Source organism: Oreochromis niloticus, linkage group LG12 (assembly GCF_001858045.2).
Source record: "Oreochromis niloticus isolate F11D_XX linkage group LG12, O_niloticus_UMD_NMBU, whole genome shotgun sequence".
NCBI classification, from domain to species: domain Eukaryota; kingdom Metazoa; phylum Chordata; class Actinopteri; order Cichliformes; family Cichlidae; genus Oreochromis; species Oreochromis niloticus.
The window spans coordinates 3,285,810-3,299,080 of record NC_031977.2 but is presented as its reverse complement, the minus strand read 5'-3'; the positions used below and the strand labels follow the sequence as shown (position 1 = coordinate 3,299,080).

The following is a 13,271-nucleotide window of genomic DNA, read 5'->3' as shown; positions in this document are numbered from 1 at the left end:
CCACGTTTGGGCTGCGGGCCTTGAGTTTGATGTGTTATATGGCATTCTAGCTGCTGCTTCCAAACTGGATTCTACCTGAACCACCAGCTGTGGAATCTGCCAACAAAACATTGGCAGTAGATGATTTTGTTGCAGCTTGCGGCCTGTTCATAACTGGTTGCTGACCTAGTGCATCTTAAATCAAGTTTCTCACGGACTCAGTGATCTGGCGTTAAGAATCTGAAACAAAGTCTCAGGTCTTAAGTCTAACCATTTGAACAAGCCAATTAAAAACAATAAAGAAAAAATGATTCAATATGATTTCAGTACTAGTTTTAAGTTAAGCCTAATTTGGGAATGTAGTACATGTTCCACAATTTTGTTGTACATGTACAATGAAAATAAAGGATTATTCTAGTCTATTTAATAAAATTTATGTTTTTAGACTCAATATGAACACTGTTATTGTTCTGTTCTAAAGTTGGGATCTGCTACTGAGTCTAAGTTCTAGTCCCGGTTTCCAAGAGCTAGCACAATTAGTCAATTGTTATACTGAACAGGTAGCCAATGTGGACGTGCCAGGATGGGTAAGATATGCTCACATTTACTGCTACAACAACAGATATCAGCTTGTCACTAGGGAAACAACAAACAGGAAGGGCATGGGATGGATGGTTAGCAGCGACTGAACTTTCAAAATAAGATTAAGATACAGGATTGTTAACTAGTAAATGAACTATACTTATCCAGACATTGACATGCTGAGTTGAGAAACATACTGGATTTTTGGTTCATCTGTGAGTAATTTTTTCACTCACTATTGTCCATATTTATCAAAAGATAAAGATCTGAACACTTGTGTGTTCAAGACCACTTAGGATGCCTTTATACTCAATTTTTAACATTATTAGCAAAGCACACAAATAAAATGAAGCCAAACAAAAATAAAGAAAATGATCAAAAATCTATTCCATGTCCTCCAAAAAAGTCTTCTTCAGGAAAAAAAGGACTTAGTTTACATGTTAGTTGTATTTAACCTGATTAAATGCACATTTTATTAGATGTAGCTAGTCTATTCAATGTAATATGCAACTGTTTTTCTGTGCAATCTCTTGAATCTGAACAGTTACATCTGTGAATACTTTGTATAGTGTATATATCCATTACTTTCTCCATTATTTGCTTTGTGCTCGTATTATTATTTTCTTCTGTGGTGGCAGTGTTTCACATCATCATAAAACACCATCAAGGATTTTGTTTAGTTTCCTAATGTGTTTCTGCTTTTATCTTCCATTCATTTCAAGGTGGAGAAAGAGAAGATCCATGACCATGAGCGCCAGTGTTCGTATGAACACCTTAACCTGCTTCTGCATTTCATCATGGGCATCAAGGTGAGCCTGGAGAGCCTGCAACCCCAAAGCCTGGAGGTGGCCAGCCAGAAGCTGCAGGAGCTCCACCAGTCCCTCAGGGATCTGGAACTCAAGATGAGCCAGCTGGGTGGGTGTGTTGCAGCTCCCGTGCAGGGAGCATGTGCCCCGACCCTAACCACATCCTTCACCCCGCTGCCCAGTGCCATGGGTGCCGCTTTGGAACTGCAGCTACAGAGTGAAAAAACCAAAGTGGCTGAGCTAAGCCGGCGCTGCCAGGAGCTGGAGCTCAAAGTGAGCACTTTCGAAAACATTGTCTGCGTCCTCAACCGCGAGATGGAGCGCTCCTGCACCACCATGGAGGCCTACAACCGCCAACACAGACTGGATCAGGACAAGATTGAAATCCTCAATAATAAGGTGTTAAAATGACACATGACCTGTAAACATCCTCGATGCATCCCTTGACTTTACCAGAGAGTAAACATTATCTTTTGTAAAGATTTTCACTGTGGCCTATTTCCTGCCCTTTGCAGTCCACAGTACAAGTCATTAGGATGCCTCAGCGGCCAAACTCATTGATGAGTCTTCCGTCTCTCTGAAATGCCTGTACCCTGTTATCATTAGTTAGCACTTTAAAACAATTCACTAACCATGGCCAGGTCGTTTCTGATCGGTCAAGCGATTTAAAAAAAAAAAAAAAAAAAAAAAAAAAATCAAAAACAAATCACAAGACTGTATAGACTCCCGTGAAAACCTTGAGTACATCCCATTATTTAATAGGTTGTAGAACCACCTTTAGTAACAAAAACTTGAAGTCATCTTTTTGTGACTCTGCACATCTGTCACATGATTCTTTAATTACTGCTTCAGTTCATTCAGATTTGCAGTTATTTGTTTATGTAAGGCTCTTATGGTTCTGCAGTTGGATTGGAGTTTGGACTGGGCAGTGCCTTGATTCCTTTGTTTTTGTCCAATTCTGTTGTAGATTTGCTTGGCACCATTGTTATATGACCCAGTTTCAGCCAAGCTTTAACTGCTAGACAAATGCTGCTGGACAAATGCTGCTGGACATTTTGACTCTAAAACACTTTTTGTATGCCGAGGAGTTTGCAGTTGATTCAATAACTACAAGGTCCTGTGGCTGCAAAGCAAGCCCAAATCATCATGCCTTCATCACCATTAGCCAGACTAAACAAAACCAAGTCAAGGGAAGAATAACTCCTGTTCATTTTACAAATGATTTTTGACTCTGGGCTTGCACTGCATATCTAAGATTTCCTGACACCATGTGGCCTTGGTCTTAACTTGAGGTCCTGAGCCAGGACTCAACCAGTCATTCCACAGTCTTGACTCATAACCAGATCAGACTTTTTCAATTAGGCTGCCAATTCTTTGAAACATTCTTCCCGACAAGATCAGATTGGCTTTTTATGTGCCTTCACTTTGATTTATTTCTGTGTTGTGATTATTTTCATTTATTTTAGTTATTTTATATTTGCTTTTGAATTTTTTTTATTGCTGCTTTTTCCTCATACCTAATGTTGTTTTACGTTTACTTCTTCAAAGGTGTCATATTGAGCTAAATTAAAAACGTCACATTTGTGTGTTGTGCTGCAGGTTCGTCAGCTAGAGAGGACGGTGAGCCTGAGGGACCTGTCCATTGTGGAGATGGAGGGGAAAATGAGAGAAATGTCCGCAGCCACTTATGATGGCATATTTGTCTGGAAGATCTCTGATTTCACCAAGAAGAGGCAGGATGCTGTGGCTGGCCGGGCCCCTGCTATGTTCTCTCCTGGTAACCACATTACATGATGAATTCCTGATTAAGGATTTCCACTTCCTGATGGAAGTAACATGACACTTGATTATTAGTGTTATTATTTAATGTTTGATGTTAATAATTTCCAGCCTTTTATACCAGTAAATATGGCTACAAGATGTGCTTGCGGATCTACCTGAATGGTGATGGGACGGGGCGAGGCACCCACCTGTCTTTGTTCTTTGTGGTGATGAGAGGACACAGTGATGCACTCCTCAAGTGGCCTTTTAATCAAAAGGTGAGAGCTTTATCATTCATGTTGCATGTATGAAATCCTGCATGTGTTCCATACAACATTAGTTACAGGTGAAAGTTGAGATTTTATAGTTATACATAAATATGAAGTCAAACATTATCAGATTTTCAGTCCCATAAGTACTTAAACAGGAATCATGTAATTAAACTTTATTTCTTCAGGATTAAATATTCTGTATCTGTGAAGATTAGCAGAAAATGCAAAGATTAAATTAGAACCAATCCATTGATTGTTCTTCCACATTAATCCAGAAATCTGAGGCAGAGGTCCAAAGTTACCAAAAAAAATTTTTCTGCAATTTTATGGTCAAACATGCCCCATCTCTGCCAAAACAAAAGGCTGGCCTCTGCACTGGTGGAAGTGATCATTGTCAGTTTTGAATGAGGCAACATCGGCTAGCAAAAAGCAAATCAGATACAAATGCAAATACAAATTAGACGCAAAGAGACAAATTTGCACCGGACAAAGGAAATGGAATCTGTGTTCCTGATGGCACTGGCATACAAAAGCAAGATATGGTTATTGTGGCCATCTTGTGCTGTATGATCAGTGTTGGGAAGGTTACTTTTAAAATGTATTCTATTACAGAATACTGAATACATGCCCCAAAATGTATTCTGTAACGTATTCCGTTACGTTACTCAATGAGAGTAACGTATTCTGAATACTTTGGATTACTTAATATATTATCGTGCTGTTTACAACTACCTGAATGTACTATTGCTGTGATTTATTACTGATACTGAAGGTCCGCGGCTCCGAACAGTAGTAAAGGGACCTCTGGCTAACACGGTGGGTTCCGTGTCGGGCTGGTAGCCGAAAACTAGCTTTACTTTGTTGTCTGGGTCAACTTTGCTTGCCAGAGACAGAGAGAGGCGTTGAAAAGCTGCTCCAACGGAACTTATTTTTTCCGGAGGAAAACACGAACACAGTGTACAGTGTACAGGGCCATGCCTGTAGCATTCTGCCTTTTAGCTTAGCACAACAACAACAACAAAAAAGCGCTCTCTCACCCAGGAAACACGCAGAGAGAGAGCGCGTCACCCTGTAACCATGGCAACCGTATCGCTGCCGCCTGGAACAACATTACGTAGCTGTCAAACAAACCCAAACAGTCCTGACCCACGACAATATGAAACAGGGAAGTACCGCCGTGTAATCCATTTATTTCAACAAAGTAACTGTATTCTGAATACCACCTTTTTAAACAGTAACTGTAACGGAATACAGTTACTCATATTTTGTATTCTAAATACGTAACGGCGGTACATGTATTCCGTTACTCCCCAACACTGTGTATGATTCAACTAGTCTTTTTATTAAGAGCTCTAAAAATGTGTACTGTAACTTAATTTACATTGTTGGATGTCTTCCCACTGGCTGTTGTGACCAAGTATTTCCAAAAACATTAGAGCAAGTGTATTTGCATGAGTTACAGAAGGCAAAACTTTGGTTCACGTTTGCTGTAAACGCACATTAAAAATCTTTAATCAGAAATTGCATTCTGAGAATTTGAACTTATTAGAACTTGTCAATGAAAGGAACAAGGTCTTTAAAACCTACATTCTTAATGTCTATGGCTGAGGTCAAGGCAGCTTTCCAGAGAAATGATTGGGCAGTAAGTGGTGGGCTTTTATACATGAATCTACTTGAACAACGTCATTGTTTTTTCTTGTGAGAGTAATTACACTTCTGCACTCCTAACATCTGCACAGGTCACCCTCATGCTGCTCGACCAGAACAACAGGGAGCACATAATTGATGCCTTCAGGCCTGACATTTCATCCTCATCCTTCCAGAGGCCTGTCAGCGATATGAACATCGCCAGTGGTTGTCCGCTCTTCTGTCCGCTCTCAAAGCTGGACTCTAAAAACTCCTATATACGTGATGACACCATTTTCATCAAAGCCATTGTAGACCTAACAGGCCTTTAGGTAAAAGATGAGGGCATAAATCCAACTCTGCCTTTTGTTGCTACTAACCTGTTTAAGGCTACGTTCACACTGCAGGTCTTAATGCTCAATTCCGATGTTTTGATCAAATCCGATTTTTTTGTCTGCTTGTTCACACTACAAATAAAATGCGACAGCAAACGTGCTCTAGTGTGAACGCTCAAAGCGGCCCGCATGCGCAAAAGAAGACGTCACACACAACGCGCTCTGTTTAGACCCAGACCAAACAGTATTGTTTGACTGATGGCCCTTAATATAAAGACTTAAGACTTTACGTTTCCCAATTTTTGCTTTAAGTTATTTTGTTATTTACATAATAATGTAAATAACCTAAAAATTATCCTTATTGCTGTTTTAGAGAGGAGTGGTGCTTCAAAGGATATGCAGATTTCTGTCAGAATCTGCAGATTATACAGTACAAATAAAATGTTCACGTTGTCTTCCCAACAGTTTCACTAACATCTACACTGGATGGCCAGGAAGCGTTCGCGATGTCTTCTCGGGCGCTTCTCCGGCGCTGATAATTGGCGTCCGTCTTGTGTCAGTGACGTAAAAGACGGATTTAATGCGACATGACCGTTCAAACAGCAGTCGCTTTCTAAAACATCGGATATGTATCGGATTCAGTACCACATATGAAAGTGACCCAGATCGGATTTGAAAATATCGGATTTGTGCCGTTCACACTGTCATACCATGATCGGATATGGGTCGCATAGGGTCAAAAAAATCGGATTTGATGCGCTTTCGCCTGCAGTGTGAATGTAGCCTAAGTCAACAGGATTTTGTATCACCAGAAATTGGGATTTGCCTTTTGACATTTATTTGGTTCTTTTGAATTTGGTATGATTTTATTGGTGGCAATATGCAAGACCAGAGCAAGTTCTTTTGGGCCACTTGTCACTGGCCAAAAACTTGTGTAGCCATTCTTATCTTACCAATCGAACTGAGTTTGTGTTTGACAAAATTGCAAATACCTACCAAAGTGAAAATAACATCCATACTGGTATTTGACTGATAACGTGTTATTTTCCCTCCCCCAAGAAGTCCCTCAATCTGCATTTTAACAGATAAAAACATTCCAGGACCTATGTACAATTATAATAATGTGACTAGACAACTATAATAATGTCATTGCTATGGCTTCTTGTACTCTACATGGGTCTGATAAACTTAAGTTTCTCGCAAAAGTGTGACCAGTGTTTTGAAACAACTGTGCTATCCTAATGACAAAATAATAGGGAATAGCTAGCATGCTTATTATAAGTCCATCAAATGATTTACAAACTCCTTAAAAATCTAATATTATTGGCAATCCTTAAAAGATTTAACAGGAGATTCGTTTAGCTGATAATGTTTTATTTAAGTTTCCAGACAAGTGTCTGACAACTTGGTGATGTGGTAAAAATAATTTTTATTTCCTTAGTACTGTTTTTGTCTCCACCAACTCTTAAAAAGGTTTTTGTGGCTCGTTAGCTAGCTAGCTAAACGAGCTAAACGAGCTAACAACTATCTTGTTAGCTTAATTTGTTTTCAGACAGTAGGTTTGGCAGCGAAAACAGCTGCCTGCTGCTGGGAACAGGCTGAATCAGAGTGGTGTGACTGAATTAAAACTGTGTAATCGAGCTGTTTTATATGACATGCAGTTTCGTGGCCAATCATTAATATAAAAATTCTGGTAGAGCAGCTATAAAAAGAAAAAAACAAACAAACTGTCCACTATAGTGCTTATGTTGAAACTAATGCTAATTTGTTAGCTTATTTGAAGCATTTAGCTTAAATTTGCAACACCAAAACCTTTCCTAAATGACTGAAAATATTGAACCTTGACACCGTAGCTTTGTATATTGAATGGCTTACAGACATTGCAAGGTCTAGGCTCTTTATTGAGTTTATTGCCTAACATTCGGTAAGCTGGTATTTTTTTTTTTCCCTTTAGAGTCAAGTTTGTCACACTGTTAAACGAACTATAACAGTGTGACACCCATGTAGCCTACAGAATATTGCACAGCTGTGCACACAATTTGTAGTGCAGTAGAATTTCAAACTGGTTTGCTTTTTTTTTTCCCCCATTCTGTGCCTCCAACTCAGACTCCTGTGTTCACTGATAATCATTTGTGGTGGTGGGCATTGCTTGAATTCCATGAATTCTGAATGCAGTATTTCACTCGAACGTTCAGTCTGTGAGTGTCTGTGTTCATGTGTGCACTGTTCCATTTCTTTTGTTATTTGCAGGGTTAGTTTATGTTGGATCTGTGGAAGATACAGTAGCTTCCAGCAGTGTGCTGTTTGCCCACAAAACAGTAACAGAGATGGTCATTGAGCTGATTTGCCCAAATGGAAATGCAACATATTTTATTAAAAATAAAGATATATTTGCATACAGGTTCTAAAAAAGTCTATAAGTATCTTTTGATAGTAATCTGTCTTTTTCAAAATATTTGTTCTAGCTAATTCAGTTGATGTTGATTGCTTGGTTTGTAACATTGTTCTGTTGGTTAGTACATGTTAAAGTAGCATCCACAGCCACTGGGACGTTTTTTTCTAGCTGAACATTACATTGTAAAGAAATGATTAATGTTTTTCACTTCCCCTGTCAGTGGTTTTAATATTGTGATAGTTCGTCCATGTGATACTTGGGACACTTTCCTTGTTAAACTCTCAAAAGCTCCTGAGTTGGGATGAGACAAATCACTGAAACTGGTGACACTGAAAGGAAATGTGCCCACTACCAGCTAGTGGGTAACATGATTTTCTCTATGAACAGTACAGAAAGTACATCAAGTGTCATCAAAGAAACACAAAGTCAGAACAAAACTACACTGAAACATGAATAGAGTGATGCAAAGTGAGAAAATAACTACAAGGACACAGACTAATAAAATAACTACAAAGTGATTCAAAACCACAAGTTGGGGAAAATGACCATAGGTAGCTAAATCAAGAGAATGTCTACAAAGAGATTTAAAATGATTTAAAGCGACAACTACAGAAAGATGCAAATCTATTTTGAAGAGAGTAAATAGCTACAAAGATCAAACAACAAAGACTAAAGGATTACAAAGATGTGCAGAGAAAATGATGCAGAATAAACAGATTCAGGGAGATGGATTACTATTCCAAAACAAGACCTACAAAGAAAAATCCTGAAGACCAATGGCTACAAAATGATATCACCTATCAACATAATTTCAAGAGAGAGATATTTGCAGGAAGATTTAAAACGATCTGACTATGCAGAATAACTAAAAACAGACCTAATGATTACAAAGAGAGACAAAGATATGCAGAACAACTTCAAAGAGCCATCTCTTCAGCTGATGCAAAGCAATTTTAAAGATAAAAAATGTCCACAAAAAGAAAATAACTGTCCCCACAAGAAGCCCCAGAACAAACAGATATGTTGAATGAATAAAATGAGATTCAGACGACTTCAAAGACACAGAGAGATGCAAAAAAACTACAAAGACCAAATGACTCCACAAATAATGTAAAACATAAATAGATGTAAAATAACTACAGAAGAAATTGAAAACCATTTCAAAGCAATGTCAAAAAGACAAAAAAGACAGGACAAACTTAAATACCAAGTACAACGACAGTGAGATATGAAAAATAATTTCAGTGATGGAAAATTCCCACAGGGGAATTTAAAATGTGTACAGAGACAAAAAAAAAAACGACCTCAAAGAGAGACAAGAGTACACAGACATACATAAAACAGTCACGCACTGAGATGTGATGAGTACATGGACACACTGCTTGTAGTCATTTTGTGTTTCTTCGAGTCTCACCGTCTAGTTCTTTTGTCACAGAGGGCCTCATTGTCTCACAGGCTACTTTAAGTTACAAACAGTAGCGTTTAATTGATATTATTTAGCTTAAATGATTTAATCTTCATGCTGCGATGTTATTAGATGCAGAAAACTTCAAGATTGCTGTATTTCCATATGGGTGTAACCTTTGTTCTCAGACACAGGCGTGTGGAGGCTGGAGCTGAGATACGAAAATCTTGGGTTGGAATCAGAGTTAAGATATTAAAAGAGGAAATTGTTAATGTTGTTGTAATATTATCCTATTTTTGGCTTTCTTCACAGGTTTGAACTGACCTACTTTTTTACAGAAAAAAGAAGTGCCTGTACCTGTAGTGTTTTTTGTTGTTGTTGTTGTTGTTGTTGTTTTTTTTCACGATCCCATTAGGATAAGAATGTGCTTTTCTGTGAGTTCAAACTCACAATATGATGCTTTTGATTTGTGCGGTGTATTTATTTATTTACTTTTAATTCAGCATTTTTTGACCTTCCTTTACGTGGCCCCTTTAAGAGATGTGATAAAACTTAAATGACTTAAGAATGTTTCTCTTTACATACATAAACTAGTGAATGTTAGATGTTATCTTTAATTGAAAATGAGGTCAGCGCATTGTAACTTGCGGCTTTTGGCATCTGCACCTAAACACATCGGCATGTTTTTAAACCTGTCAAAGGACACTGATACCTCTCTGTGCATGAGATGTGTCAGTAGGAAAAAAAATACATGTATCACTGGTTCATATTGTAGACCAGCATTTTATTTTTTTATGATTTCTTGATATAGTATAAAACATATGAGTGTGTGTGATCTAATTTTGATGCTGTGCTCAAGTTTGAAGTATGTGTGAGTTAACCATATCTAAATAAAACATAGATTTTATTTATTGAAGAAGTTATATGTTGAGACAGTTTAAAAGCATGCGTTAGCTGATGGTGACAAGATGCAGCTGCGGTCTGACCTCAGCAGCTTTTTTTGCTTTCTGGTTATTTCAGAAACATATTTCCTCTGTTATTCTCTTTAGAATACATTGGTATTGTTGCACATTATGTAGATTACATTTTGCATGTGTAACTGCAGCCTCAAATGAATTAGCTGCTACATTTGTGTGACCCTCCAGTGTGCGCTGATCGGAGCTCATAGATGCAGCCTTGCAAGCACTATGCGGACATTCATATTTAATCTTACAAAATGTGCGACCTGATGTGAGCCAGGACTTCAAATTTCTTCTTAACAAAAGGGCTTCACATTTCCTTTCCATCTCCTAAATGTCACATGCATACATACATAGACATGTCCAGTTTTGGTCCAGCTTCTAGCTTGAACTGTTTAATAGAGAAAAAAAAAAAGAAAAAAAGAAACCTTCACAGGCTGGGGAACAAAGTCACATTTGAGCAGATTGATGTTATGCTGTATCAGCGATACTGACTTGTAGGAAATGCCACACTGCCTCACTGTTATTGCAACAGAATAAACACTATGTCGATGTGATGTGTGTACTTCAAATAACACTTCAGAGCTGACAAACTAAACCAGGTTGGTTTAAATTATTTACATATCTGTTTCTCTCTTCGTGGATCCGAAGCCCATGTTGAGATTAAGATGACGAGCTTTCATCTGTAGCAATGACATCAAACTGCAGTCTTACTTGTTGTTCTCTCTGCTACATTCTGTGGATAGTAAGTCATGTGTTAGTAAACTCTTTGTACTACAGGAAATTTGTTCCATATTTGTATTTAATTTTGACTTATTAAAGGTTTTAAGATGCCCTCTATGCAAAGAACTGCCATGTCTCTCAATTTGTTCACACTCATCAATGGCCTTGAATTCATTTCTACCACATGAGGGCGCTCAATGCAAACACATGCACATACAGTATTGTGTCCTTTCAGAGGGTAGGCCAAATTCATGGATCATAGTAATGTTACGTGATGGACTGAAAACAAATGGCATTTATGCTGATAAATAATCAATCACATTAAAATTTAACAGTAACTGCTTTTCTTTTTTAGAAATAACATTTATAGAGGGTTTAAAGAGAGTTTTGCAAACCTATAAAATAGTTTCTTTTAAAATATATACATTTAATGACTCAATATGATACTGAGTAGGCATAAAAAGGTATAGACTGTAAATAAATGTGGGCAACCACACAGTTCCCCCAAAGTGTAACCAAAACATCTTGATCACCTGCCTGGAATTTATACTGTATTCCACTTTCGGATGCAGTCAAACTAAAATGTTAACACATATGAATTTTTCTGAAAAGATGCATTCTGCCATCTTATATATTTCTTACACTGATATAAGTCCAAGAGGCCATTTTTTCATGCATTTGGTTCTAATCAATAAGTTACTGTTTTCAAACAGAGTTCAGTATCATTGTTAGCTGGAGTCACAAAGGGTATCTCTTTTCAGGAACTGTACATACAGTAGAAACAACTGACCAGAAATAAAGTGCTTACTTTCCAAACTTTCCCTTACCTCAACCGTCACTTTCAAACTGGACTAGCTGATCTGAGTTAACATATTTCTGTAAGTTAAACATGGTTATAGCCAACACCTAAAAACAAAGGCTCTAGATGTCCTCAGATGCAGAAAATCATTTAGATGCTCCCCTGCTAGGCAGTAAGCCATCTTATATGACGATTGCTCTCTGAAAGCAAACCAATGGCCATGACCCTGATCATGAAGGAAGCGGACAGTCTGTGTAAATGTTGGAAGCAGCTATACAGCTGCCAACAGATGTCCACAAAACTAACTTGAGTAAAAAAAAGTGAAGGAGGAACACAACTGAACGTTACTCAAAAATGTACATCAAAATAAGATGATCAGAGATGAAGATTGCAAGGTTCAGGCAAAAGGGTTGGTGTTTGTACTGTAACTCTCTGTGTTACTGTGGGGTATTTACAGGTGACTGTTGTTGTGATTTGGCTGTATTTAATAAAACTGAATTAAATTTACTGCTTTTCTATGTTGTAATGCTAATGCTTTCTTCAGCTTTTAGAAGTAAGCATAAAGATCAAACAATGTACTGAATATCTTATGATGAAACACATTCGACTAACAGTACTTGCCATTATATCCTCTTCTTCAATATGGGTGTAAATTAATAAGACTGAAGAAAACACAAGTTTATCTTCCTGTCAAAATGATGTCCCAATTTTATGTAACTACCCAGACTACAAAAAATATATAAAAATCTAATATAAAAACAGAGACATTTAGTGTATTTTTTAAAATATCAGATTTAAACTACTGATGTCAATGGTAACATAACAAGGTATACTATCTTTCTAATTATCATGACTTAATGTTTTTCCACCAGAAAAGTTCTGGAAAAAGTTCTTATTTGTAATAAATAATACACACAACCTTTGTTAACCTTTGGAGCATGGGAATCCATACACCTATATCTCTTTTTTATTTCTCTCTCTGCTTTCAGCTTTCTTGCAATGGTAGAAAATGTTCTGGAAACACAGATGCTGTATGCAGTTGCTCAGAAGAGAAAACAAATCAATTCTGGCCAAAACTTATGGGAGGAGAGAAGCAACCTGACTTCATGTTACGAGACCAACCGTTATTGACTGTACACTAGTCTGCCTCAGGGTGAAAAAAATCACACACACTCGACAAGTTAATTAACTATAAGTTTCAATTACACACATGAGAATGTATGCAGCCACATTCCAATCATCAGTTGCACCTATAACCACTTGATAAATGACTGTAGTGAAATGCATTGATCACCTTGTTACAATGCAGCATTGTGCTGGGAAAACCTGTAGTCCCCTATCACAGTAGACTGATATCACCTGTACACTAAGTCACCTCCATATTTTCTGTGGGAAACTGCCACTTATTTGGGAGTGGTTTTGTGTGTGTGTTTCACAATTACTGTGAGCAACTGTAACGGTACAACCACTGCTGACATTTCCTAGATCTTTGTGCAGGTAAGTTCTATAGCACAGATTCAGGGTAAAAACTGTATTTTTATAGAAGAAAATATTTTGTGGTTTTATGAGTTGTACAACCAAGATTCAGCTGAGTACTTGTGTTTTCCTGTTTCTTTGTGCTGACCAGGA

General features: G+C 37.7%; 1 protein-coding gene across 3 annotated transcripts in view; it reads left to right on the top strand.

The window, feature by feature from the left end:
* Nucleotides 1-10,960, top strand: part of traf2a (Tnf receptor-associated factor 2a) — a 23,135-nt gene extending 12,175 nt beyond the window's left edge. The window contains exons 8-12 of one of the 3 annotated variants that reach the window (XM_013266673.3): nucleotides 1,284-1,766; nucleotides 2,967-3,144; nucleotides 3,258-3,406; nucleotides 5,140-5,358; nucleotides 9,474-10,960. In XM_013266673.3, the coding sequence (XP_013122127.1) occupies nucleotides 1,284-1,766; nucleotides 2,967-3,144; nucleotides 3,258-3,406; nucleotides 5,140-5,358 (1,029 nt within the window). In that variant the 3' untranslated portion in view covers nucleotides 9,474-10,960. Of the gene's footprint in view, nucleotides 1-1,283; nucleotides 1,767-2,966; nucleotides 3,145-3,257; nucleotides 3,407-5,139; nucleotides 5,539-9,473 lie in introns of those variants that run through there. The other 2 variants (XR_003213266.1, XM_025897126.1) reach the window with 2 other exon arrangements.
* The last annotated feature ends 2,311 nt before the right edge of the window (nucleotides 10,961-13,271 follow it).